A 25,413-nucleotide genomic window follows, 5' to 3' on the forward strand; every position below is an offset into this window, starting at 1 on the left:
TTACATATACATCTGCAATGTAACAAATGTTAATAGTTGTAATGTAACACATGTTAATGTTAATAGTTGAGAATTGTACAATCGACGTTGCTTTTCGCAGAATTTTCTTGGTTTTATGGCGTTTATATGACTGTCTGGGTCTGTCAACGAAACCCTACATGTTACCTGTGCTCTTATTCTTTCCAAGGGTCCGTAACGGGCCAAATTAAGAATCTGTGACTAAAACACAAATGTCCCGTGATGCCATGGCAATGCTCTACACAGTGTAATCTGTGAACAATAGCGGGTTCAACGGCGCGTTTCTCTCTCGACTAGTTCAGTTATATAGCGATGGATGGACGTGTGTCTGGTTGCTTGTACCAGTATGGTGTTGACAGTGCTGGCCCACTTAGATACTTGTCACAGTTTAACATTGGTGTTACACACAGACACATGAGACTAATTCCGAGATACTCAGGTCTAAACCCGTGCTGCCAGACACTGACAGGGTCATAAGTACGACGGTTAACAAAAAACCAGAAGTTCTGAAGCACAATTCAGGATTGGTTTGTGCTGTATTCTTGTTCATTTTGGAGACATCTACACACATAAATTGTATTTTTTAGGACGTCGACTGCTTTTGCAGAAAACTAGAACAGTCAGGTTTCATGCCGATACGTGTTAGTCTATATCAACGTATATATCTTTATATATTTATTACCTGTCCAACTATTACGGAACATGTCATGAAATAATCCAGTCATATATTCCTATTATGGATTGTACTAATCATGGTTTGTGTGTTGGCGATGATATTCTGATGCTGCAAGATGATGATTTCCGTTGCGATATTTAAGTACATCTTTTCTTAGCAAATCACACATATCTATCGTGATATAAATATTTGTGACGGAACATCAGAGGAAATATTATTTACGTATCTGTCAACACCACAGCAGGAAAAGCAGACACCTATATGATATTGTTATTCACAGCCGTGATGGATAGGAAACTGTCAACGAGTTCAGAGATGCTAATCTGTGATTATCAATATGGGATGCGGTTCAGCCTAATACACCCATTTATCCCACAGAGTAACACGCCGACGCTGACAAAAGGGAAATGGTGATAGGTCGTGACGATCATCAGCATCACAGTCACCACAGCTGAGGGAATTGTCCAATAACAGCCTTCACACTCTCCACAGTTTCAGTGTATCACCTCGTGTCGGGCCCGGGTACTTGACAGCCTGCGTAGATTCCCTTAGGGTTCTCCAACAAATCATCTCTGTCACACATTCAAAGGGAGGCCACTGTCATCAATATAGACTCGTTTCCGATTAATGGAGAACTTTGATTTCAGCTAAATTAGCTTAGAAGTGTCGTCATTGTTTCCCAGCCACGGGAAAGAAACGTTTTAAAGCCATTTGAAGCAATTGAGATGTTATCCCAACACAATCAACGAGATAACGTATTGTACTGATGTTATTTATCTACTGGTGTATTCCAATCTGGCAGGCTGTTTGTCAATGGCTAAGTGGAATTCTAGCATCAGCTGACTGACAGACTGCTGGAAGCGGATGTGCATCGCCTGCACATGTATTCCTCCTGTAATGGCTGCAATTACGACAAGCCATGTCGGAGGATGCACAGCTCAACCAATACTGAGTTGCATCACTAGATGGTTCATTGATTGGAAAATGTCACCGTTGAAGGAGGAACGAGTTCTTGACTTGTGAGCCAGGTAGGTAATATTTTTGTCATGAACAATACTGTTAAAATCGTTCTAAATATTTTGAATATTAAAAGTGTATCTGAATATTTACAATGTAATATGATTCGGTTAAGAAATTCACTAAAATCTCATTAGAATGAGCCAAACACTGAAACTTCCAATGTAACATAATATTCCATGTATCTTTGCGCGAGAAATGAATACTTAAATTTGCTCTAAGCTGGCATTCATTTCAAGTTTCAATGCTATTCTCTTTTCTTCAAAGTTAAAACCTCACAGCCTCTCTCTCCAGCTCTCTCTCTCTCTCAAACACACACAAACTCTCTCCCTTTCACTTTCTCTGTCTCTCGGTCTGTCTGTCTATACCTCTCTCTCTCTCTCTCTCTCTCTCTCTCTCTCTCTCTCTCTCTCTCTCTCTCTCTCTCTCTCTCTCTCTATCTCTCTCTCCAGCTCTCTCTCATACACACACTCACACGCCATACTATTTATGTATGATTAATGTTCCCATATTTGCTGATTATACTCTTGCATAAACGAATGATTTCAGGTACCAGTATTTCATATTACTTTACTATTTGGATAATTTAGCTTTATGTGTGGATGCCTTAATTTTGTATTCGTTTACACCGATGACACATATCAAATTTCAACCAACCCATAAAATAATCATATCGGTAACAACCACTATTAAATGGCAATGCCGTAGAACAGACAGACTCGGCTACCACTTGGCGTACAAGTCAAAATGTTAAAACATATGGATATCAACAGGGTAAGTGGATCAATATTTATATGCCCAACGACAAGACCGCAATTAAAATAACGCTCAACCTCCGAGGCTATCATATATATATACTTTACCTGACATGGTAATTGGAAACAGTATATGTCAAAATGTAGCCGATGGTTCAGTATTATCGATTACTTACCTGTCAGCCTGCCGTCATACATAGATAAACGGATGATCAGTGCCTCGGAAACATGGGATCAAGTATCTGTAAAATAATGTGTCCTGTGCAAAATGAGGTCAATTAAGATGTAAAAATGTCATGTATTGAACGAACTCATCGTTATTGATTCAGCTGGTATAAAGGTCATGGGTTAACTACTCTTTTAATAATGTACATTTAGAAACTATTTGTCGAGATGTTTGCTTTAACTACTGATTGATTTTTGTCCGTGAAGTCTTACCTTAATTTTGACACTGGACCATTAACAGGTCACATACAATGAGTGGAGTGGTCCTTAGTGTACATCTTCACGGAACGATGCGGTGTTAAGTTTATGTACTGGGACAGAACTATTCATGCGTAATGTCGGTTTATCTTCCTATGGCTCTGGTAAGATATATTTTATTGATAAAAGGCAGTCATTGTATGACTTTAAATATGAGCAAAAGACATTTCCCAAATCATAGGAAATAAGAGTCCACTGTGTGAGTCTGATTGTATCATGAGCACGTGTTCAGGACTATCTGTCAAATAGTTATGGTACCAGATGCTAGCGAAATAGTAATCGTATCTTGTCCCACCTGCACAAACACTTGCAAAGACAAGTCAAGTGTTCACCTGAAAAGACACGGGAACTGGATGACGATTTGTCAAACTATCGCAGTTAGGGCATCCTCGATATACCTTAAACGTTCTCAAACGAAGACACCAAATGCCAGAGATGCTGGTATATGCTCGAAACAAAGATAACGTTGACAATTGGAAAACTGGAGTGATTACTCATATACCGCCTGGTAGAGAGTGTTTTGCCAGTGCGAATCTTTATGAAATACGAAACAGATGAAGCTGTGACGCTGCTTTCTTTCATTCAGGTGGGTAAATCTGATGCGATATATTTTGATGATCTTGTAGCGCACAGTGTTGAAACTATGTGAATGATGATTCAACTGATGTACGTTTGGAACGTAGTTAGAAATAAAAGTAAATGTGTTGGATAAATGATTGTTCGTGTTTGTAACTGTCACACAGAAGTAGCAGGACAGAAGCGACATAACGATACCGATATCAATAGTGCAACATTCACACGCCATATACATGCTCCTTATTGGTTCACACATTGATAATGACCTATTGCAACTCTTTAACATATATTTTGGATTGAATTGTGGTTTTCACATTTCACATTTCATTTCAACATATGTATACATTTACAATATGACATAAACATATTCTGCAGAAATGAGACATTGATGTGCAGGAGTGAGTCTCTCACTGTCCGTCCAGGTGAGCCATAATTACGACATGCAATCCAAGTCAACGTGTCGTCAGTCTCATCATCGGTCTATATTCAGAACAGATTTAGGATTGGGCACATGGTACATCAACTTTAACCAACCAATGTTTTCTTACGAATAGATGAAAATAATATAAAACAAAATACATTTCCTAATGGGCATAGCCTCGTAAAACACGCATAGCCAACTGCCCTATCATATAAGGATGATCAGTCGATAGCAACAGACAGTACACGCAGGATGAGAAATGAAGAATATTCCATGTAAGCATACAATTCTCACAAACACAGTGATAGATACACGTCTTGTACAAAAACAGTTCAAACCATTATGACGTCTTTCTTTTCCAGGTATACCTATTGTCCCTGCCAGTCAATTGTCGTAAACATATCACCCTGGTGTATGCATATTAATTATCTAATCCTTAATCCTTCCGTATAGGCAGGGATTAATTTCCGCATGTTTCACAGCACTTATCGTCAGACTGAGCTCACATATATTGTATCATTTAATGACCGTACTGGACACTAATGGTGGACACTGCCAATGTAGTCCTAATGTCCGCGTGACTTTGTGCCATCGGATCCATCGCATTGGTCGATCCAGTTGCAAAGGGAAATCGATGCCTAACCTAATCCCAGTATTATGCGCCCTTGTATTCAAAGCCATGCTGAGACTGAATTGGGTTGGCGTCCATACTAATGTTTGTAAATTGATAAATTCTATTATCTATTTTGTCCCGCTCCTATCTTCATAGAACGCCTGTGTTCGGTCCTGAGTTGAGAGCTTCTTTAAACTAATTACCTACACATGTGATTGTTGATAAGAATGACAAACAATTCGGGATTAGTGTACTATTCGTACAGAGACTGGCCTCCTGTGTAAATTGAAATAGAGCTGGTTTTCTTTCAAATTTGTCATCAACTGAACAAGGTTCGTGGAATTTAGTGACTAATAATATATTTCGCATCCATGTTTTATCTTATGACTGTAATGGTTTTTAAATGGGTTTGTGCAGATTGATCAGTAAGCACGTTTACTTTTAATTTGGATGCTGTATTTTCAAATTCATCTAAATTTTCCTTTGGACGTGTAACGATAACACAGGATAAAATTCAGTGTTTATTACATCCTCAGCTGATTAATTATTTTGCAAGATGCCTTCAATCAAGATGCCGTACTACCTGACAGAAAGGAACTCCATTGTAACGTATCTGGACCACGTGTTATTTACACTCCTCCAGTTATCAGGCGTGACCGGGTGACTACCTTTAAGGTCCTGTACGTTTACTTTCAGAGACCTTGCCATCAGAAGAAAGGATTAAGCCATTATCTTTCGTCTCGCCACTGTTATGCCACGTCACAATGTCGATGTTAACACGCAAAGGGACTTTAGTCCGCCCGAAGAGAGGAACCATAAAAAAGTCACAAGTCAGTCGGACCAGATCCGGTGGAACTGGAAAGGATGTGTCACGTGGTCTGGAGGAAGGGGACGAGTCCCCCGGGGTATCCACGCCAGTACGGAGTCAGGACTTGGTGACACAATCTCCAGGGAAGTCGACTGTTGTGGTAAGTACTGATGTTGAAATATGGGCTTCATAAATGATATATGCTCATGCTGTTGATCACTGGATTATCTGGTCCAGACTCGATTATTTACAAACCGCCGTCATGTAGCTGGAATATTGCTGAGTGCGGCGTAAAACTAAACTCATTCACTCACTCACAACTGATATATCCAAATACTGAGGATTGTACAAATGGACACTCATTGAAAGCGCTGTTCATTCTACAACAAGCTTCACACTAAAATGTTCGGGTGGTGGGGTAGCCTAGTGGTTAAAACGCTCTTTACGCTGAAAACCCGGCTTCGATTCCCCATATTAGTACCATGTGTTAAGCCCATATTTAGTGTTTACCATGTCACCCATTTCCGTGATGTTGCTGGAATATTGCTAAATGCGGCGTAGAAGTAAACACACACACTCACTGATGTGTTGTTATTGTCGTCTCCTAATTTGAACAAATATATTTTTATGCGAGGTGAGTGCAATCGGTATGGGACATGTCTACTCTTTTTCGAAAACACCTGGTGTCATCACCCAGTTGTCATTCAAACTCACATTTTGCAAATGGGTTCTGTTTGTTCATATAATCAGTAATGTATATTCGCTGAAGCTGACGTGTAATATTATACGCCCCAATCCCAACTTGTGTCGCGTGGAAGGAAGTGTAATGTAGGTCAGGTGCTATTTCAGATCTTAAAGCCTTAATGTATTGATCGATGACTTCCTTTAATGAATAAACGATGTTTCCCTGTTCACCCCATTTAAAATTAAAATTTAATGTGGTTTGAAGGACAGGTATTTGGATTCTCTAAGCATCACAAAAATACTCCAGTGTTTCAATTCCATGGCAAAATGAATATTAAACACAGAATTATAAAAGCATATCACTGTTTAAAATCAACTGGGCCCCGACCTTTGGTCGTTGCGGTAACTATAGTTTAAATATCTTGTCTGGGAGAAGGCCCTTGATGTCTGGTCGTAAGAGGCGACCTTATGGATCGGGTGATCAGACACAATGAATTACTGGATTGTGTGTTAACATATCCAGGTGTCAGCATACCCATATATTGCACGTGAGATCAATCATCCGAATGTCTGGTCTAGACTAGACTACTTCCAAACATGAACAACATGTATAATGCTGACGCAATAAAACTATTCCTTCTCCGTCTACTCCTCCCACTACTACTACTACTACTACTACTACTACTACTACTACTACTACTACTACTACTACTACTACTACTACTACTACTACTACTACTACTACTACTCCTGCTGCTGCTACTTTGAGATGGTAGTGTGACAGTTGACCTTAAAGTTGTATACCCGCAGGGAGTTTAGAATGGGATAGCCTAGTGGTTAAAGTGTTCGCTCGTCACGCCGAAGACCCGGGTTCGATTCCCCACATGGCTACATTATGTAAAACCCTTTTCTGGTGTCCTCCGCCGTGATATTGCTGGAATATTTCTAAACGTGGCGTAAAACCCAAATCATTCATTCACTCACTCACTCACTACTCCTACTACTACTACTACTACTACTACTACCTACTGACTGACTGACTGACTGACTGAGTATGGTTTTACGCCGTTTTTAGCAATATTCCAGCAATATCACGGCGGGGGACACCTGAAATGGGCTTCACAAATTGTACCCATGTGGGGAATCGAACCCGGGCCTTCGGCGTGACGAGCGAAAGCTTTAACCACTAGGCTACCCCACCGCCCCACTACTATTGCTACTACTACTACTACTACTACTACTACTACTACTACTACTACTACTACTACTACTACTACTAGTAATGATCAATGCGCTATTATGCAGCCACATGCCCTTTTACATTTCTGCAACTACTTTCAGTGCAGGTATAAAGCCAAACACCTTGTGTCGACATTACGGTTGTCTTATGGTCAACGCTTGGTCCATGCGTTTTCCTTTCTAGTCACCTTCTTGCAGCTGTGTCGAACCTCGAATACCTTGAGGTGATTACCTAGTTATCTTTTAATTCGGCACAACGACTATATTTCAAAATATGTACCTATTCTAATAGGAAGTGTGATGTTTGAAAATCAAATCGCAGTTGGGGTTTCAGAAATTTAATTTCGCCTGCCGGATGCCTTCATTTACAGTAAGATTTGTAAATGTAATGACTATTACACCTTTGCAGATATATCTATGTAATTACCTGATTGCCCGTTTGTAGTGTTTTGATTCAGTCATGCACAAACGGTATGCATCATTTTATTTACGTCATATGACGCCCGTTTGTTGCAGCATTACTCTGATAAAAAATTTGTAGATCGTTATCGCGATACCTGCGGATTTGTTGGACTATATAGTTGCCGTCAGAACATGTATTGATTAGTTAGTTTATAAACATAGAATGAGCATGGAAATGAACAGCATGAGCTTGTAAAAGATATTCGTATATTAGACACATGTAATGTAACAGCTTGCGACTCAGTATCGGCTGGGCAGTGTCAGTTCATGGTCCACGTACAATAGCTACTCCAGAGCTAGTTGACCATCACAACGGCAAATACAGAGGAAATGATGGTTTGTTAATTGTAAAAATACTCATTGAAAATATTCATTTGGACATAAAGCTTCCCTTGTCTTGTCGCTATCCGCCTCAACTCAGGATGTGACGGCTGTCAATTTCCGATCGCTGTGCCCCTCGACTTTGTGTCTGACAATAGTATAAAGGTTCACTCCCCCAATCATCCATGCATCAGTGTGAGATGAATAAAGCTTCTTGTTTTGATTGAGAGTGATTGAGTTTAGTTTTACGTCGCACTCAGCAATATTCCAGCTATATGGCGGCGGTCTGTAAATAATCGAGTCTGGACCAGACAATCCAGTGATCAACAGCATGTGCATCGATCTGCGCAATTGGGATACGATGACATGTGTTAACCAAGTCAGCGAGCCTGACCACCCGATCCGTTAGTCGCCTCTTACGACAAGCATGGGTTACTGAAGATCACTTCTAACCCGGATGTTCACGGGTTGTTTGAGAGAGAAGATGGTGGATACTCGTGGTAAAAAGCGTTGTTCAGGTCCAGTCGTTGTTCATTCACAAGTCTTTGTCATCTTTGTGTTCCGAACGTTTGGTTATTGTGTTAACTGACACTTGAGGCGTTGTAACATATTGTCCTGATGCAAAGATCATCTTGCTTACCGAAGTCGATGGTGTTTATTCACTCGTTCTATGTCGTTGTATAGTATGTCATCTTGATGTTCACTGACGAATGCAGTTGTTCATGCACTTCAAGTCTTTCTTATATTATCCTTATGTTCAATCACTTTGATGCCAATTGATGATGAAATTTGTTAACTTTATTCACAAGTCTTTCTTATACTATCCTGATGTTAAGTCACCTTGATGCCAATTAATGATGACGTTTGTTTATTGACACGTCTTTCTTATATTATCCTAATGTTCTATCAACTTGATGCCCATTGATGAATAAATGTGTTAACTTTATTCACAAGTCTTTCTTATACTATCCTGATGTTAAGTCACCTTGATGCCAATTAATGATGACGTTTGTTTATTGACACGTCTTTCTTATATTATCCTAATGTTCTATCAACTTGATGCCCATTGATGAATAAATGTGTTAACTTTATGCACAGGTCTTTCATAAACCTTCCCCATGTTAAGTCACCATCATGTCCACTGAAGATGATGTTTGTTTATTCCCAAGTCTTTCTTGTATTATTTTTATATTAAATCTCCTTGATGCCCATTGATGATGGAATTTGTTTATTCGAAAGTCTTTCTTATATCATTCCGAAGATAAGACATAATGATACCCAATGAAGTTTACATTCATGTATTCAGAACTGATTTGATATTACCCCGATATTAGGTCATCTTGGTGTCTTTTGACAATGACAGTTATTCATTTACAAGTCTTTGTAATCTAGTCAAGATTTTAAGCAAGCGTGATGATATTTCTGATATAGGAACACTAGTGCTTTCATTTACCTTGACCAAATTATAACCTTGAACAAAGTATTTTGGCCTCAATCCCGTATTCGATATATAAATCGTTTAGTTCCAGGTAACGCAATCGTACATTTAAAGCTCACTGTCAGTTCATCACATATTTCACCTACAAACACAAAAGCATCTGGCTATCAATGTTAACAAGCCAGGTCCCTTATCACAGCAACACGACCAAATGCACACGTGACTAGTACAACACGTGAAGTTGTAATATATAATTATTGTTAAGGTATCTTGTCAGACGCTAGTCTGCCGCTTATTACGGGATTATTCAGCAGTTGAAAACCGATATCTGAAAGCATTATAGGGAGTTATCACAACTGCTTAACTACTTGCAATTTCACCAATGAAACACTCTATATGTGCAAAATTCATCTTGAGACAACAGATTTGACTAGAAATGCCCTGATTAGCATCGATAAGTTCTCAGGTGACAATTCATCCCACTGATTCAGTTCATTTTCCACGACTGCGGTAGTGTTGTGTTAAATGCGCTTGCGCTTCAATCAGCAAAGCCTATGAATTTGCATTGTGAACCACTTCTGTGTACAGACCAGCCGCTGTGATATATCTCCAATCATGCCTCTTCATCGATGTAGGTGCAGTTAAGTAACATTCTACTGCTGGTTGGTAATTGTTCCGTTACATTTTCCGCCCATCCTCTTATCCCGGAAAAAACAATAAACAATTCCTACAAAGAGGTAAACTGACGCTCAAAAGAAAGTATACACTCGATAACTGGATTTAACCAAACAATTACAAACGTTCACAAAAAGATACTAGGCTGAAAATGGTGGCAAAACTATGCAAACCTGAGTTCCAAAATATTACCCGGATACTCAGATACACCACCATTGAACACCAACGTTGTTTACGTCATATTTCACACATTGAACTATCGGGAATTTTTCTTTTGCTCAGCTGTTAATATCACGTTTGTTATTTCGCACTGAACGTGTATATACATACTGCTGATGTGTTTTCTAGAACTACGTGCATTGATTATATGATTGCGGTAGCTCTCACAGTACAACAGCTGTGTCTGTTGACGTTTGCATACATACATGTATAAGATTTACTGGAAGGTAAGAGTCTCGCTGTGCCAATACTGTGGGAAGAGAATGGGTTTGAGATGATCACGACATGAACACCATATCTGGAAACAGCGTCAAGGTTTGATCTGTCGAATTTTATCGCGTTTTCTAATATTTGTATACATGTAATTCAGTATCATATAATTCCTTTTGTAATGTAGTATTAAGTTGTATATTCAAGAATGTTGTACTTATATAGCAATGACATTGTGTGCCTGCTTGTACTACAATACCGGTCTGTCCGTCTGTCTGTCTGACTGTCTGCCTATATCATATATGGTCAATCGAATGCTGCATTTATAGTCCGGCTGTAATTTACTTATATAACCGACTCAGATACAGTATGCTGGCTCCTTGTCATTGTGGTAACCCTTAATGCCGAAAACAACTTAGAGTAACAATAAGTACCACGACTTGTCTGTAGTATTCATAAGATGAATGAAACGGGGATGAAACTGTTAAACTTTCGCTCTGTCGGCGGACGCTTTATTCGCTACACCACGGATGAAGGGGAACCTGTATTGAGTGCAGACAGCAGTACTTAATATCCCACACAGAGTTTGCTAAGGATCACCACCTCAAAGAGCAATATGTCAAATTGTCTGCATATCATGTGCATGGGTTGAAAAACCCTTCTGGATCTCTGAAGAGTTGTCGGAAGACACATGCAGCTCGTCCTACCTGTGTTCGACAGGGTTGAGTCTGGTGACGGTGCTGGCCACTCCACCAAGACAAAGGTTATCTGTTCAAGGCATCAGTGAACCTGGCACTATAAGATCGTGCGTTGCCTACCATGAGGATGACGTCCGGTCCGATTGTACCGGCACAAGGTTCTTCTAGCTCTACCAAAACTTTTACATACTTCTCCACAGAGCGAAAGTGTTGGTTATGTTGGATTCCTGATTATTTTTCCTCTTTTCCTTGTCGACACCACGACATGACGATCAGTGATGTCTAGACGTGATGTCCCCAATACAAACAATCCAGTCTGATGTCAGGTCAGTTGGATGCAAATACATGGCTTCCATGGTTGGAGACCTGTCTCACGTCACGACGTAATGGCGCCTAGCTACAATCTACAGTACCCGCTGTGTGGTGGAACGCTGTCGACCACCTGTATGTCGCTCGGTAGCTGATCCAAACGTCTGGTATCCACTCCAGGACTTCTGATCACACTTTGGTTGACACCAAACATGTTTGCAACCTGACGTTGTGTCAACCCAGTTATAAGATTGCCCATGTTAAGTGCTTTCAGTTATTACAATCCTCAGCAGCAAATGCTTTTGTGCTCTCGGTCAGTAATATAAAACTAATCTTTCTCGATAACCCAAACTCATTTTTACACACCTTTTTGTCATCGAACGTTTTTTGTGTACAGGGATATTTAAACTTTTATTGTTTCATGATTTGTTCATATACTAAGTCTTGATTCTGAGCAAATTTTCAGAAGTATATGTTTCACAGAGCGAATTACAATATATTTGGATCCGGGTAAATTATCCACTAATAGAGACTTTGTTATTTGACAAGAACTCTAACATACATAGAAATACATGGATAATTTCGCATATTCTCTCTAAATGCCACCATGCCTATATTTTGTAGATTAGATCATGTGAGCAGATTATACAGATTGATAGAAATAGAAGTGATACTTTATTTATACTGACATTTATTTAGTCAGATAAATTCACAATAGTCATATATGTTACTTGACCACGTGCATGCCAAATATAGTTTCATTGCATTTTGTTCACAACAGAATTAGGATGAAGCACAAAATAATGGCTAACAAATCTTCATTATACTAAGAAGATCTGCATTCATTTGTTCTTTGGTTTTTAATTCTATCTTTATCAAAAGAAACACTCACCAGTAAATACAGTGTAATGGTATACTTAAGGAGAACTTCAAAATAATCAATTGTATCAGCGCATCAAATCAATAGAATTGTAGGAAATGTTCAAATGGACATATTGCGTGACGTTGTGCCATCCGCATACTGCATCTTGAATTATTATGATGTGTTTACAAATAAAACTGATAACAACCAGCACGTTTAGAAGCACATTGCACTGCGAAGAATCGTTAAAATGGTTTTATAACAGCCCTATATTGATTAAATGGAGCGTGCAAAATGAATCTACCGTTATGAAATATCGGGCGAATATTAAACGAAGGTAATATGTGCTGGAAATGAAGAGGGATGAAGTAGATGAGTTCTCTATAAATGTCCCGTGAATAATTTACTGTCTACTACATTAGAGGAATATTAAAGGGCAAGTTTACACGAAAATTAACCTTTTTGTCTTGCAATTTCTCATCATAAAACGTGTTTGTCAAGTAGTTTTATAGACAAAACAGTACAAATATCAGAAGTAACTAGTTTATTTTTTGCGTTATATCGATTCAAATTTTTCACATTTACCGAGTGTTCTATGGCCACAGTAAACAAACCATGGCTTACGTCCCTTGGAAATGACGTCATTGGTGCCAAACCGATAAACTAATGACGTTGTTAGACACATTTCACGTGGCGAAGATATAGGTGTGGTTCTAGTGTCTCGATGCGCAGGCTACTGTTTTAATCCAGCTGGCCGTCAGCTGTCTATGTGATCAGTTGCACAGTGTGATGACGTTGCAGTTGTATACAAAAAACGTATACATTGTACAAACAGTGTTACAACGTAACCAAATACTACAACATTCAACCTGAGTCGGTAGTCATTCAACAGTATCGTTTTTCACAAAAACTAAAGCGTTTATGCACTACACCTAGCTTGCCATCGGTGAATGTGTCGGCATTCTACGTTTGTTACTTAATTCCTGCATATATCCACTCTTCCTACCTATCGATACCACAATTATCCAAATACATCACGAAGATAAATGAAAGTGGCAGTTGTTAATTCTGTTTGAAATTCGTTTTCTATGATACCATTTCTATGACGCCCATTGTAAGGCAAATACATGTATACTGAAAATTACATGCATCGTAAATCTGGCCAATTTGGACAGATTACGAAATCCCCATTCACTGTGTTTTCGTAATTTATAGTATTGATGTCATAATTCAAATGTCAAATTTTGCTGGGAGAATTGAATTAAGAGACAAAAAAAACCAAAAAAAACCAACCCAAGAACCCGTATCATTGTGATCAGCGGTATTTTTAAATTTTTTTTTTGATCGAATCACCAATGCTCGTTCGGAAACATTGTCGATACAACAGCTAGAGAATCGCTGAGAATGTTTTTGAAAATACGCACAGTTAACGTCAAAGTGAATTTTCAGCCATATTGCAGAGTGTTTATAAAATAACGTCACACGTGCACTTACACTAATCCCAGAATTCCACATACAGTTCAAAATATAATGACAAATGGTCTTTGTCACCAATACCAAGTGTTTCAGTGAAATCTAACGAAATAAATCAGATGCCGCGCTGGGAAAGGACCACTTGTTTGAAATGTAAACAAAGTCAATCTCAGATTTTACACTGTGTATCTGTTCGCCTACTTTTGTTTCATACACTTGCTCATTAGTTTTATACCATGCACGGGAATGGTATAGTAGCAAGCGGTAGTTATACAAAATAGGTGTATTCCAATGATTTCCGAGATTCATCACAACATATTGTAGTTTCTGAAAGCGTGACGCCATGATTGACGCAAACTCACGAACACCCACGATGGAAATTCTCCACCCCTGGTCACAATGAAAACAAAAGGAAAAAAACAACCAGCAGATTGTCAGAATGTTTCGGACTACTTACATGTCACATTTATGTATATACGTTGCTTGAAACAACGAAATTCTCCGTCGAAAAATCCGATGTACTCGTGTACACGCCATTTTGAGAGTGTCACTTCCCGATAGTGATGTCATACGTACGTCAACATTGTTAAACATATTTAGTATTTTCATTGAGATGAGGCTATGAATGAAAATACACATTATCAATCTGTCCTGCTGATTACATTTTCAGTTCTTATGCTTCTTTCGTATTTTCACAAACTTTTCTCACGTGATTAATTTCAGTATTATTATTTTTTTATTTGGGACTAGACAGGAGACCAGTCTAAAATCAAGTGGCACCAATTACGTCATAATCAAAGGGCGGTAACTCTGACCTGTTTAGCTCGGCATTTAGGGCCGCATAATGGCATAACATTTCAGCACTTATTTTGAGGGTTTTACTGTCATTGTAAGAAAAATGAGTGTATCATCTCAAACAGTGATATTAAATAATTAAAATATTTCACTTTGGTTCACATAAGAATAAATGTGATTTTATCGTGTACACTTCCCCTTTAATATAAACTATACAGATTAAAACTAGTTATAGATGACATGATTTGGAGAATCAGAACATTATCAGAGTTGAACCATAGTTGTACATACTTATTACACACATTCAACTAAAATATTCAAAATACCTACAGTGTCTTGTGACGAATCATGCATTTCGTACATTGAGGAGTGTGATTGCTCCTCAGCCTAATACATTGCATATATACTGTTCAAAGAGGCAGTCAGTATAGTAAACGCAATTATTTGACCGAGTCAAGAATTGAAGCAAAACAAATATACTGGTTTTATGGTGACGGTTCTGCTACGGTGTCCTGATTGTGTGTTTAGGCTTTATGTTTGCACTGTCTCACCGACAGTTGTCACTGAAATAATATTTTACGTCAAGGGTTATACTTTCCTTTGCACTGCGGTTTACAGACCTTTCTCCAGGTAACGAAATCCCTTCCTCGGAAATATAATTATTCTGTTCGTGGTAGAGGAATGAATGGATAACGATTTACACAATAAAACACGGTTAAGTCAAAGCTGATAATGAGCCGTCATATAGCTCGAATATTCCCGAGTGCGGCAAACAAACAAACAAACAAACACACACAGGAGTATGATATAAACAAAGTAGTCGTTATCAAACAATCCACTAAACACATGAAAAATGCACCCTAATCCTATGGCCTGAGCCATACATAATAGCATCATGTTATATCATACCTACATGAGAAGTTATTCCAGAACATTTTACTATTATATAACGTGTTTTGTAATTATTCGTGTTATGGTGTGTTCCTAAGTAGGCATGTTATGTCAGTGCGTATATATGTTATTTCAACATACTACGCAGTTTCGCGAAGAAATATCAATAAAATAAATAACCAGCCTCGATTATCGGACGATTTCATTAAAACACGAACCATCGTTTACCCTTATTGCGAACATTGGCTGTCATCGTTGGTTTCACGTGACCCATACTGTAATTGTTTCATTGTTTACCCTTTCAGTATCTGTATTGGAAGAACATATGGGCCAATTGTTCTCTGGTACTGACTTCATTAATGAAATAAGAATTCATTGTGAAATAATCACTACTTTTATTTAAGATTAAATGACTATTAACATATTTTATGACCCGAAGTTTGACATGTCATAGAAAATGTGTCTGTGAGTCTTTGAATGGCATTTAGAATTGATAGAAAAGGGGTGTATGGTAGCTGTATAATAGAGAAGTTGTGTCTAGGGTTTTCACTTTAATATGTGTATGTTCCCTTGAAATCCTTTCCAAATACACACTAACTTAGTACTGAAATAATCGTGGAATACTTCAACGTTAATCTACCCTTTCCAAATGCATATTCACTCTCACTTAGTATTGGAATAAACGTGAAATGCCTTTACGTATTATACCTTTTTCAAATCCCCTCACTTAGTATTGGAATAATTGTGGAGTACTTTAATGTGGTATATCAAATATATTATACTAATTATATATACTTTTTCACAAAAACTCTCACTTAAAATTGGAATAATAGTGGAATACTCTAAGGTAATATGCTTTTTTCAAATCCACCTCACATAGTATTGGAATAATCGTGGAATACTTTTATGTGGTATACCTTTATCAAATGCACTCTCACTTAGTACTAGAATCATGACTGAATACTTTAACGCTATATACAGCTGTTTTGTCAGCATCGATTTACTGTCAATATGAGGATATCGGCGTATAACCAGCTGTTCGTGTGTGCGGCCGTATTGCTTGTCTGATTGATTGGCTAGGATGATGTCATTTACTTCTAGAGTTTTTCAGACAGATTTTGTAAACTGTGCTTGATCGAACTAACAAGTCCGTGTGGTTTTTTTTGCTGTGTATTTTTTTATGTCATTACAGATATCCACTGTTATCAAAGATGAAAAGGCCAGATTAAGGCACTCATTATATGTGATCATCCTACCCTGTGATCATGCGCATCCTCGCGTCTTCAAAATGAGAGATTGTTATGTTTGAAAACGAGATAAAACCGTATTTAATGCTGCTGCTTCTATACACATTACTGACACATTAACCTGTCATTATGTGTTTTCATACAACCAGACTAGGCAAGGGCAGCTGGTGTGTTACAGTCATGTATCGTTTATGTCTCTGGCTTGCGGTGTCAACTGATATAACGATTTGATATGACCTTCGAGATCAGTTCGTTTTAGCCAAAGTTGTTATTTATACCAACTGGCATTATGGCTACGTTAGAGTCAAGTGTTCCTATGTGCGACTTCGTGATATCCGGATATGACTCAGGGGCGGATATAGCTTTTTGAGAAAGGGGTGTGTGTGTGTGTGCACACTTCACATGCACCCGTTTTCACGGGTCATTGAATAAACTTAATTTTCGGTATCAGCTTCGGTTAAGTGAGTTTTGATATTCTGTGTCCACGTACTGGTTTAATGCCATACAGGGCAATTGTCAGTTAATGTTGGCACCATTTCATACATACTCAAATACCTTATTGTATTGTTTAATCATGATGTGCAAAAGTTGATCATTATAGACATTATATAATTATCATAATGATTATTATAATACTCAATTTATTAATTGTAAGGAACTGAACAATGGCGTCACGTGATTAGATACTGTTACAAGTTATGTAGTTTTCTGAGATTTCAAGCTATAACTCCAACCAAACAGCCCCTCTTTGTTCAGCAGTTCAGTCCGCTGGTCGAGCATTCACAAAGCTGTTAAAGATGGTGCCTGTTGCTACTCCTTCCTCTCTCCCTCTCTGTCTGTCTCTCTCTCTCTCTCTCTCTCTCTCTCTCTCTCTCTCTCTCTCTCTCTCTCTCTCTCTCTCTCTCTCTCGGGGCGGTGGGGTAGCCTAGTGGTTAAAGCGTTGGCTCGTCACGCCGAAGACCCGGGTTCGATTCCCCACATGGGCAAAATGTGTTAAGCCCATTTCTGGTGTCCCCCGCCGTGATATTGCTGGAATATTGCTAAAAGCGGCGTAAAACTAAACTCAGTCAGTCTCTCTCTCTCTCTCTCTCTCTCTCTCTCTCTCTCTCTCTCTCTCTCTCTCTCTCTCTCTCTCTCTCTCTCTCTCTGCCTGTATGTGTGCGTCTCTCTCTCTCTCACACACACACTCTCTCTCTTTCTCTCTCTCTCACTCTCTCGCCCAATTTATCTTCTTGTTAGACGCTTTAAGTGTATATTGTGGAAACGAGACTGCATTTCAGCAACAAACACAAAACATCATGACAATTAAAGAACTAGGTTAAGGAATCAATATGTACAGGCCTAACAAATCTATCAAAATGAAAAATTGTATAATTGTTAAGTCACGTTTTGAAATTAAAAATTACCCAATTATTTTGCCCAATTGTAGTTTATTAAATTCAATACCCCTATAATAAAAGGCAATCCGCCCTATTATATTGAAATTAGTTCCGCAACTGTCAGCCTTGTGTCGTGAAAAAATGCTTGGTTTTGTAGGACATGTACTATTGTGACCTGCATAATCATAATGTGCCATAGTCACATCTCAAGTACATTATGGTCTCTCGCGAGTCCCGTTAATGTGTGGTATTATCATGCATGTCGTACGAACAGCCTTAGATCAATAAACATTCTGTGTCAAGTCATTTGTACAAAATGCATTGTGCTTACTCGACTGAAAATATTACACATATTATGAAGGATGAATAATTGAAGTCTTTGTATTTGGACAGATTCTAACATTCTAATTCCTGGCACAACAGGATTCATATTTGACTCATCTCACGTTTATACTATGATTTTGCATTGTTTTCCGTCACACAGTATACCCATTCCAGACCCTGTTTTTGTTTGAGGGGCGGTGTTGTAGCCCTGTGGTTAAGGCGTTCGCTCGGTACAATGTGTACAATGTGTGAAGCTCATTTCTGGTGTCCCCCACCGTGATATTGCTGGAATATTGCAAAGAAACGGCGGTAAACTCACGCAGTTGTGTTTGAATCTACGTGAGTTTACCTATCGATATTCAACTCCCCAGTAAAGTGGAAGATGCTGGCAAATGTTGGCATCAGTGACAAATAGGACTTCTGATGCAGTTCTCTATGTCGACTTGTACTATTTTATGTTCTCATGTTTTTTGTGGGTTTTGTTTGTTTTTTGTTACCAACTGACCTTTTCATTTATTTGTCAGCGTCAGGCAACAAGATAACACTTCATATGGTATGTACCGTGTCTGTGGCTGGTGCTACCGTTAGGGTAGGGCATTTCTACCATTTTCCTGAACACCTGGTGTCAACACTGGCTTACAGTGAACCATTTATATAGCCGTCTCTTATAGTTTGTCCTGTGCACCCAATGTAGTCTGCAGATAAAAAAGGCTCATTATTTTCACGCCTTGGCGTTCAGCGTTAACCTGTTAATGGGGAGGCACTGGATTCACTGTGGTTGTGCATTCCCGTTGATGTTTATAGGTTACAGTTAAAACCAAATCGTAAGACATGATTAGATCCCAATGAAGAACTTTCAAACTAAATTCTTTATCCCTGGAAGAGTACAAGGCTAGCAGGGTAAAGAAGAGTGAATTGTGTTCAAAGTTGTACTGAGTGCAGCAACATTTCTGTCTCCGTGACAAGTTCCTAGTATGAAAGGAATACTTATTAACACAAAAGAGCACAGCACAGGACCAAATTAGGAAGATATTTGCTTGTAAGTATTTTACATGGCGCAAAGGTGTTTAACACTTATTGCAAAGAAGCGATCATAGATTTAATTCTGTGAACCATTCATTAGGTTTTTCCTCTATTATTTGCTTTCGCTTAGACAGTTGGCTCTTAAGCACAGCTGTTGAAGCATATCGATTGTGTGTTCATACACTGGCCCACGATGCTTAAGTGCATTTATGCATCACTCCATAAATCTGTAGCCGAAGTCAGCATTTATCCAGCAATAAGACAGCGGACTACAAACAGTGGCGTCTGGACCAGCCAAACCAGTGATCAATATAATGGGCAACAATCTATTATTGAAATCACCATGTCAACTGATCGATTACATCTATGACAGGCATAGGTCGTTGGGCCCTATTCCTAATCGGATTTCCCTGGCTGGATTCCGGTAATTAATTTACAGTCAGTTATTTTTTTGCTATAAGATTCACAAAAATGTACTTTAAAAAGATTTTGTTCTGAATCAGCTATTGCAAGTTCTATGGAAGCACGCGATAGATGCGGAATATTATTTCAGCTACTGTAGTGTCAAAAGACAGACTGAGGTATTCAAGTACAGTAGTTTGTTTAGTTCACGATAACGCATTGGAACAGGCTCATCGCATCTGTTGCTTGAGAGGTGACTACTAGAGGCAAGAACTAGTGGGTGGGCTTGGTGATACGGCTGATGGCGGATGGCGTGTCATCGTTTCCCGGTATTGGACGTAACTCATGACAAAACTATTTCTTGCTGTGTTGATTTGTTTATTGTGCGCGGCAATATTCCAGCTACGGGTATATGGCAGTATCATATTACTCTGATATATAATATATATTATTTGCTGATATTGATTTTTGTTGTCAAACCAGGAATATAGATGCCCATAATCTGATAATCTTATCATAAAATATTTACTCATGATCCGCATTGAGTTCCACTCCCGGCATCCGTTGTATCAGAGTATCCATGCCTATATATAGCCCAGGCCATATCGCAGATTCCGATAGGGATACTAACCTATCAAATAAGCGAACAAATCAATATCTTGTGAAACTGGACTATTACTAAGTGTGGCATTAAACAATTAAACGAACAAAACAGATAATCCAATGGACGCAGTAGCAGTAGTAGTAGCAGTAACAGAAGAAGCTGTTGATGTAGTAGCTGAGCAACTTACTTAGTTCGAAGTCAGGTGTTTTATATAGTATTATGTTAATTATCATAAGTATAACAGGTGAGACCATTCGAATTTCGAGTATGAATACAGGTGCCAAGAAACATATGCTTGTCTTAAGAGGAGACGAAATTGAAGGGGTGGTCAGGCTCTGTGAATTTTTCTTCATGATGGAATACCATCGTATATCAATTGCATGTTTGAATGCTAATGATGTCAGTCATTTGTTGGTCTGGTCACATTGCTGCCTTAAACAACAAACAGCAAGACAAATAAACACAATTGTGTAAGGGCAAGGCTTTTTTTATGGATGTGAACTTCTTGATTGTGTGTGTCCATCAAAATAAAGAAGTTGAATTCATAAAAAGTCTTGCCTTGATGTGTATCACTGCTAAATGCCATTCAAAGACTTGTGAGTGAGTGAGTGAGTGAGTGAGTGAGTGAGTGAGTGAGTGTATTTTTACGCCGCACTCAGCAATATTCCAGCTATATGGCGGCGGTCTGAAAATAATCGAGTCTGGGCCAGACAATCCAGTGATCAACAGCATGAGCATCGATCTGCGCAATTGGGAACCGATGACATGTGTCCACCAGGTCAGCGAGGCTGACCACCCGATCCCGTTAGTCGCCTCTTACGACAAAGCATGGGTTACTGAAGGCCAATACCCTAACGCGGACCTTCACGGGTCCAAAGACTTGTGACGAGGCTACACCATTGTGATAAGGGTACACCACTGTGATAAGACGAATATTTGTGTTTACATTTCAGTGTTTTGACGACAACAACCAACTGTATCAGACTGGCGTGAGGTGGCCTGCACGGACACCCAGCACTGACCAGCCCATCCATGGGGAAGTCTTCCTCCAGATCAGAGAGGCCAACAAAGAAGCAGACGACACTAGGGACTTTGTGTGTCGGGTCACCGACATTTTCTGCAATTCCCGTGAGCAGTGTTTCCAATAATGTAGCTATATGACGGCAGTCTGTAAGTAATGGAATCTAGATGTGACAATCCAATGATCGATATCATGAGCGCCAATCTGTGTCGTCGGGATAAGATGGCACTTGACCACCTGGTTCATAAAGTCGAAATGCATGACCAAAATACGTTCCTTTCCAACCAGAAACCATCAGCTGAGCCTGCAACACATCCACTGTTCATGTTAAAATTGAGATAGCTGGGCTGTGTAACTACTTTTTGAGCCGCCGACATATAGCTGGAATATTGCTGAGTGCGGCGTAAAACTATACTCACTCACTGACTACTTTATGAGGTTGGGATAGGGTTCCTTCTATATTAAGTCAACACACCGTGATATATCCGCAATACCGCACTCCCTTCAGTTGTTGGCGATCTATAGCCACTTTTTTTATTGTATTGTCCAAATAGTGCTATTAGTTTTAATTTAGGTTTTTATAATATACATCTATTCCATTTCAATGTCACATATGTTCTCGTCACGATATGGCTGAAATATTGCCGATGTGACGTTAAATAATAACTCACTCACTCACTCACTCAATACCGCACTCACGTTGCGTTGTGGTCACGTGTTACAGTTTGGAATATTTTGAATTACCATGTTTCTAAAGTTCACGTATGCTATACATTATTCACTTAAATGTGTACGAGGAATGAGAGTAGGAGTCACCATCACCTTGTGGTACCTGGTTGGCATTTTGACGCATGTTAGAAGTTTTGTGTCGGTATGTTTTATTCATAACTGGTATAAGGTCATATCTGATTGCTCACAAAAAGAACTACAAATGGTTTCATATACTTAAAAAGTACTGATTTAATCATAATGACAAAGAATGATCGCTACTCTCTCTCCATCAGGATGATTCGACGACCAATATCAGCAATACTGTCATTGTAATCCTTTACAAAATGATATATTTGAAACCCCGGAAAGACACACACGACATAATGGAACAAATGGACCCTTCCACAACTAAGGGACGCAACTCAAAAGCGCATTGCGGCGTCTTGAAACCAGGCTCTAACCATACCACTGCAGCGTTAAAGGAACGTTTGTTACCAATGTCTACAGTAAATTATTTCCTATAATGCAATATTCCTTTAAAAGTATGCTGATGTCAAGTTTCTTTTTTGTTTCAGTATTTTTTACCGTGCTCATTGTGGTGCTGTTGATCATACCAACTGCTATGGTATCCGCTGGGGTCAAATACCTCAGCGACTGTCCAGTACAACCGAAGATTCCAGTGTATCTCATGGTGGGAGGATGCTTTGGCATCCTCAAGCTAGTTGGCATGTGGTGGAGAAACGTTCAGATACGACGCTACGAAAGCATGGACGCATTCTATGACGCCCACGATCATGATGCCGCTTTTGCGTCACACACTTTCAAACTGATGGACGCCATGCTGTCAGCATTCCTGCTGGGATGGCAAATCACTGGAACGTACTGGGTGTTCACGATCTATGAACCCAATTACAAGCCTCTTCTTCATGAGCCGAGCAACTGGTGCGAGAAGACGGTGTTTATGATTGCGTTCATTCAGATTCTCGGATGTTACGGTCTTTTGTGCCTTGGAATTCTTGTGCTGCTTCTGGTAGCAGGGTGTTATAAGTACACGGATATATTTGATAAGTGAGATCTTCTAATTTCTACTGTGCATAGAAGGTATACATGAGATTATACCATGTACTCATGCTTGCCAAAACAGTATATTTATCAATGTGATGTGTTACTTTTTGTACCAATTGTTCATGATGTTATATTAATATTTTTATATGTATTTGCATATGAATGTGCAAAGTATACCCGCTTAAAATGATGGTAATTTTATAAGGCAAAGGGGATTGGGAGTTTCACATATAGATAACAAAAACAACAGGTATATTGATGATATATTTCCTCAACGTCACAATCACTATCATCATAATAATATTCATTTGACTTCGTCTCAAGCGTTATGTTAATTAACAAGCGTTCCTAATTATGTTAAACACTATCAGTATTCATTGTTTAATCTACGCTGAAAATAATGTTAATTTTATAAGGTAAAGGGGGTTGGGTATTTCACATATAGAAAACTTGTATGTAACAAAAACAACAGTTTTATTGATGATAGTTTTCTCATCGTCACAACCACTATCATCATAATCATATTAATTTGTCTTCTTTCAAGCGCTATGTTAATTAACAACCGTTCTTATTCATGTTGGACAGTATCAGTATTTATTGTTTTCTCTAATATTCATGCAGTTTCAGGTTTTTACGGGGCTATTATGTTTTTATAAACAAGACAAAACCAAGAAGTACCTGATACATGGGACATGTATGGACGTTCGCTGATAAGTGGCATATTAGTTTAAACGTTTGTTACTCACGATCAGTTTCATGGATACGCTAGATGAGTGACATATCATAAAAATGGTTATGGACAAATTGTTGACACCTATCGCTTATTTCCTTAAACTTGCATGTTTTAGATTTCTGACTCGATCAGTCACATAAGTCTGACTTGGATACGTAATATTGGGCCATTTCCGAAACACAAATGAGCAATTCCCGATCCAAGAATATTTATCAAATCTTGGTCATGTGTTTTGTACACACAGATTTATTTTGTATAACATTTAATATGATTCTTTCATAAAGCTGAAATCTGCAATAAAATTATCAAAATCTTATGTCACTGGTCCTCCTTTGAGTTCATAAACACCGTCAGTGATTCCAAGCAATGAGTTTATGTAATAATATATAAAATACATGTTAAGGAATTATATGTATGTTCCATATGCAGTTGATGTATGCATCCATACTGCAGGTCCTATATTTCATGCAGTGTGGTGTTTCAGTATATAGGCTGGGCGCCAACATGGACAATCACACGGCTGTATAACTGAAGACATGGGAATGAAAATTAAATTTTCAGAGATCTGTATTGTTATTATGATTTTTATTATCATCATTTTCACTAACGGGATCCGGTGGTCATACTTTCTGACTTAGTTGACCCTTGTCTTCGTATCCCAATTGCGTAGTTTGATGCTATTAATAATATTGTCTGGTCCAGACGCGATTATTCCACAACCATCGTGTTATAGCAGAGTGAACCTTCAAACAACAAACAAAAACGAAGATTACAACTTCATGGATAACAACTTCCTGATTATTGCAGTGATTCTTGCAAAGAAACAAATTTAACAAATTAAAAGAAACAAACAAAATTATACAAAGGCATCGTTACTATTATTATTTACAGATAAAATACGATAATATTATCGATGTTGGCATCTGTCACAAACACGTTAAATTGTTAGTCAATTGTTAGTGGAAGGACGTTGCATATCTGATTTTTATTGAACCTTATTACAGATTTAAACAATGTAAACCCATTTATCTCGATCATAGATATCCGAAAACGATATTTACTTGACACTGTAGTGTCCGACATACCGATATCTTCTTTGAAGGGACGCAGTAGAGTTTTAACTGCCCACAATACTTAAATAAACAACTGCATTGTGCAGTAGAGATGCCTTTACTTTTGTTTAATGTGGGCAGGTAGGTATTTTTAATCAGTATATGAGGAGCTTTTTAATCCGGAAACTTGTTTGTCAGAACAGCATTTG

General features: G+C 38.6%; 1 protein-coding gene across 2 annotated transcripts; it reads left to right on the forward strand.

The window, feature by feature from the left end:
* The first annotated feature begins 1,122 nt into the window (after nucleotides 1–1,122).
* Nucleotides 1,123–24,467, forward strand: LOC124254169 (transmembrane protein 272-like). 2 transcript variants are annotated; one of them, XM_046688328.1, is made up of 4 exons: nucleotides 1,123–1,722; nucleotides 5,256–5,527; nucleotides 21,576–21,750; nucleotides 22,930–24,467. In XM_046688328.1, exons 2-4 carry the CDS (start codon nucleotides 5,324–5,326, stop codon nucleotides 23,424–23,426), a joined length of 876 nt encoding a protein of 291 aa, XP_046544284.1. In that variant the 5' UTR covers nucleotides 1,123–1,722; nucleotides 5,256–5,323; the 3' UTR covers nucleotides 23,427–24,467. The 2 variants fall into 2 exon arrangements, with proteins under 2 accessions (XP_046544284.1, XP_046544940.1); XM_046688984.1 differs by lacking the exons at nucleotides 1,123–1,722; nucleotides 5,256–5,527 and adding an exon at nucleotides 10,536–10,720.
* The last annotated feature ends 946 nt before the right edge of the window (nucleotides 24,468–25,413 follow it).

This window comes from Haliotis rubra, unplaced genomic scaffold (assembly GCF_003918875.1).
Source record: "Haliotis rubra isolate DU_JTF1 unplaced genomic scaffold, ASM391887v1 Scf1, whole genome shotgun sequence".
In the NCBI taxonomy this organism is placed as follows: Eukaryota; Metazoa; Mollusca; class Gastropoda; order Lepetellida; family Haliotidae; genus Haliotis; species Haliotis rubra.